Source organism: Hyaena hyaena, unplaced genomic scaffold, assembly GCF_003009895.1.
Source record: "Hyaena hyaena isolate Hyena2069 unplaced genomic scaffold, ASM300989v1 scaffold_235, whole genome shotgun sequence".
Lineage (NCBI taxonomy): Eukaryota > Metazoa > Chordata > Mammalia > Carnivora > Hyaenidae > Hyaena > Hyaena hyaena.
The window spans coordinates 179,013-183,711 of NW_024080867.1; the positions used below are offsets into that span (position 1 = coordinate 179,013).

The window sequence follows — 4,699 nt, forward strand, 5'->3', positions numbered from 1 at the left end:
AGGGTCCAGGCTCTGAGCTGTCAGCACTGAGCCCGACATGGGGCTTGAACTCACGAATGTGAGATCATTAGCTGAGCTGAAGTTGGACGCTTAACCAACTGAGCCACTCAGGTGCCCCAATTATCTCGTTTTAAAAATGGTAGAATCCACCTATCAGACCATGTGATGAAGGTGCTTTTATCGGTTTATTTAGAAAGATATCTCTTTCTTCTGTGTATAATGTTCTATTTAGGCTTCCTATCATTACTGAAGTGAATATTCCTCAATGACACTTTCCTACAAAAATTCCATGTCATCTAACTTTCAACTTAATTGTCACTGAGTAGGGCACATGTGTCCAATAATTTCTAATGCACATTAGAGGTTTCATATTCTTCCTTTTACTTGTATTTCATTGAATATCCTTATCAGGTACTTTGTTAGATTCCATATTTCTTTTTTAAAAATTTTTTATGTTTATTTATTTTTGAGAGAAAGAGAGACAGATCATGAGCTGGGAAGGGGCAGAGGCAGAAAGAGACACAGAATCCGAAGCAGGCTCCAGGCTCTGGCCTGTCAGCAGAGTCCGACGTGAGTCTTGAACCCACCAACCATGAGATCATGACCTGAGCCAAAGTCAGACACTCGACTGAGCCACCCAGGCGTCCCTTGATGATTCTCAATGTAACATAATGCAATCCTTACTCACAGTGTTTGTTGGTGTTTAAGCCAAGTGATTATGGAATTTGCTTTTTAAGGTGCTTAAGGATTATAGTTCTTAAACCCATCTTCGGTTCCGTATACCTTATAGAAATCCAAGACTAAAGTCTTAGGTCTGTTAGAGGTGCACCTGTAATACTAGCATGCTTGTAATGAAAAGTAAGGTGGATCCATAGGAATCACCTAATCCTTGGCAAAAAAAGTATGTCTGAATGGCCATTGCTAGAACAAATTTCTCTAACTTGGGTTATGACACAATTCAAGAGAATTAATCCTGCCCCACTGAAAACATCCATTTCCAATGATAATGGTGAGACAGTTTTACCTCTTCAGGTTAGGAAAACAGCATTTAAAGAAAGGTAATCAGGATTGGTGTTTCAGACATTGGTGGTTAGGCTCATATGTGTCCTGTGATATTTTCTCTGGCTGAAAAATATTGTGATATCCCAAACTCAATGCACGTTTCTCTTTGACTTTAATACCATGCACAAGTTTCACAACTCTCTTTTCTAATATTCTCACTTAACTGAGGTTTGAAAAGTATGTGATCAGGAAATAGTAGCAATTTCATTTCTATACATTTTATTATTTATTAAAGTTTCATGACCCATAGTTGAGGGCATGGCATAAATTGTTTAATTATGTGACATTACTGTTCAGTTACTATAATATAGGATGTCGCACTTGGTCCTGGCATAAAAGCAAATGAGTCTTTCTGCAAACATCCTAATATTGAGCCAATTTTGCATTCATTAAACCCAAATTTGGTTATAAGGCAGATTCTTTTAGTGTTATACTGCAATCTGTAGTGCATCTAAATTTTATTAGCATCTCTAAAGCCTTAGTCTTTTTTAAGATTTTATATTTTTGAATAATCACTACACCCAATGTGAGGCTCAAATCCCCAACCCCAAGATTAAGAGTCACACAGGCTGAGCCAACCAGACACCCCTCTAAAGCTTTATTGTTAATTGGTGTTGACTTATAGAATCAATCTTTATACACAAAGGGAAGGTTTTAGGGGCAACTGGGTGGCTCAGTTAGTTAAGTGTCTGACTTCAGCTCAGGTCACGATCTCATGGTTTGTGAGTTCAAGCCCCATATCGGGCTCTCTGCAGTCAGCACAGAACCTACTTTGGATCCTCTGTCCCCCTCTCTCTCTGCTCCTCCCCTACTCACTCTATCTCTCTGAAAAGGAAATATTAAAAATTTTAAAAAACAAGTTTTTAAAATCAAAATTAAAAAATTAAAAACAGGGCACCTGGGTGGCTCAGTCAGGTATCCAACTCTGACTCAGGTCATGATCTCACAGTTTGTGGGCTCGAGCCCCACATCCAGCTCTCTGTGCTGACAGCTGGGAGCCTGAGCCTGCTTCAGATTCTGTGTCTCCCTCGCTCTCTGCCCCTCCCCCAGTCATGCTCTGTCTCTATTTCTATCAAAAATGAACACACATTAAAAATGTTTTATTTTTTCATTTATATATTTTTCATTTTTAGAAAAATGAAATACTACCAGTCTAAAGTAAAATGTCGGGGCACGTGGCTGGCTCAGTCAGAAGAGCATGTGATTCTTAATCTTGGGGGTTGTGAGTTCAAGCCCCATGTTGGGGGCAGAGATTACTAAAAATAAATAAAGTGAATGAATGAATGAATGAATGAAGTAGGGACAACTAGATGACTCAACTGGTTAGGCATGTGACTCTTTTTTTCTTTTAATGTTTATTCATTTTTGAGAGAGAGACAGAGTGCAAGCAGTGGAGGGGCAGAGAGGGAGACACAGAATCTGAAGCAGGTTCCAGACTCCAAGCTCCAAGTTCCGAGCTGTCAGCACGGAGCCCGACCCCGTGGCTCGAACCCATGAACCGTGAGATCGTGACCTGAGCTGAAGTTGGATGCCCAACCTACTGAGCCACCCAGGTGCCCCTAGTCATCTGACTCTTGATCTCAGCTCAGATCATGATCTCACAGTTTGTGGACTTGAGCCCAGGCTGGCTCTGCACTGACAGCACAGGGGTAGAAGGAAAAACAACAACAACAACAAGAAAAACACATGTTTCTGATAGGATGAGGGAATTTTTTTATTCCTTATCTAGGCAAAGCTGGGCCTGGACACACTGGGGTCACAGTTCATAAGCACAAAGGGGCTGAGAGTTGGAAAACATACAGCCAAGAGAGCCGACATGGTCACCAGTGACTGGCTGGGGTTGTTGAAAAAAGCCACACAAACTTGACAAATGGAGGAGGCGGTATTACAAAACACAAAGGTGCTCACCAGGACAAGGATGCTCCGCGTGGCTCTGGAGCCAGCGGAGGATCTGGGGGAGACATTGGTTGCGTGAATGTATCGGACCCTCTGCTTGTGTCTGTGAAGGATGAAGACCATGTAGCCGCTGGCCCAGAGCACGAGCCCCAGAGAGCAAACATCAGTGAACGACAGCCATACTGCAAACAGAGAGGCTCTGATATTATCGTAAATGACCACGCAACAGAATCCATAACTCGTTTTCCACGTGTTTATGCTGATCCACTGGCCAGTCTCATAAAGCAGGTAAATGGTGTTTATTAGCATGTTCAGGATCCAGCAGAGGGCAGTGGAGGGGCCGATGTACTTTGGAGCTGTCCCTTTAAGCGCTGCCCACCTGGAGTTCTGGGGGCTGATCATGACGGCTTGGAAGATACTCAACAGGCAGGTGCTCTCAATGGACACTCCCCTGGCCACTCTCTGAACATAGAAGAGAAGGTCACATCTAAAATCATCGGAGCACTGCCTCACCCCAAAATCTGCCATCATATGGGAGACTTCTTTAGAGAGAATGACCAAGGCATTGGCTACAGTCAGGTGCCTGAGAATCAAATCTATACTCCTCGCCCTGCACCCAGTGAAAGAAAGGTGGAGATAATGGTAAAGAAGAGACAAGTTCCCCAGCGTTCCAACCACAGTCTGGATTAAGAAGATCAGCCCTACTGACAGATCCCTGGTGGCCATCCTGTCAGTCCTCAGTGACCAACGCTCGTCTTCAAAGCCATTGGATCCTGTGTAGGAATTGCCGGGGGTGGGGGTGGGGGTGGGGGTGGGGGGGAGGCACGGGGGCGGGGACGGGAGCAGGAACCACATCCAGAGTGTCAACTGAATCCCAACATTCTCCATTTACTCTCTTGGTTCTAAGATATTTCTAATTTCATTTTTTCAATCTTTTATTAAGAGATTTTTCAAGAGTGAGGGGCGCCTGGGTGGCTCAGATGGTTGAGCGCCAGATTTTGGCTCAGGTCATGACCTCACAGTTTGTGGGTTCAGCTGTGCTGACAGCTCAGAGCCTGGAGCCTGCTTTGGATTCTGGGTCTCCCTCTCTTTTGTCTCCTCCCCCGCTCATGGTCTTTCTCTCTCAAAATTAAACATTAAAAAATTTTTTTAATTAAAAAAAAGAGATTTTTCAAGAGTTAAATCTATAAACTTCAGAGAAAAGTTACAGCCTATGAAGAACATATACATCATAACTTCTGATTCTTCCTGAAACTGGTAGGCACATGCTGTTACTTTAATTACAAAGAGAAAGGATGTTAAGGTAAATAGAAGTCAAAGTGATCTGTCTATATCTATGTGGTGGTTAGGGGCAGAGTAAGAATTTGGAAATGCCTGGTATTAGTAACAAAAACAGCATTTTGAACCACCGAGCAACATGAAAAAAAGCAGTTAGCAGTGTTTTTCAGATAATCCAGAGTATGTTTGCCATTTTTACGTTTGATTTTTTTTTGAATGTATTTATTTATTTTAAAATGTTTGGGGCGCCTGGGTGGCTTAGTCGGCTGAGCGTCCGACTTTCGCTTAGGTCATGATCTCGCGGTTCGTGGGTTCGAGCCCCGCATTGGGCTCTGTGCTGACTGCCAGCTCAGAGCCTGGAGCCTGTTTCAGAGTCTGTGACTCCCTCTCTCTCTGACCCTCCCCTGCTCAGGCTGTCTCTCTCTCTCTCTCTCCTAGAAATAAATAAAACATTAAAAAAAAT

General features: G+C 43.2%; 1 protein-coding gene across 1 annotated transcript; it reads right to left on the reverse strand.

The window, feature by feature from the left end:
* Positions 1-2,787: 2,787 nt before the first annotated feature.
* LOC120239664 (vomeronasal type-1 receptor 4-like) lies at positions 2,788-3,684 on the reverse strand. Its single transcript, XM_039244079.1, has one exon. It carries the CDS (start codon positions 3,682-3,684, stop codon positions 2,788-2,790), a length of 897 nt encoding a protein of 298 aa, XP_039100010.1.
* Positions 3,685-4,699: the final 1,015 nt, after the last annotated feature.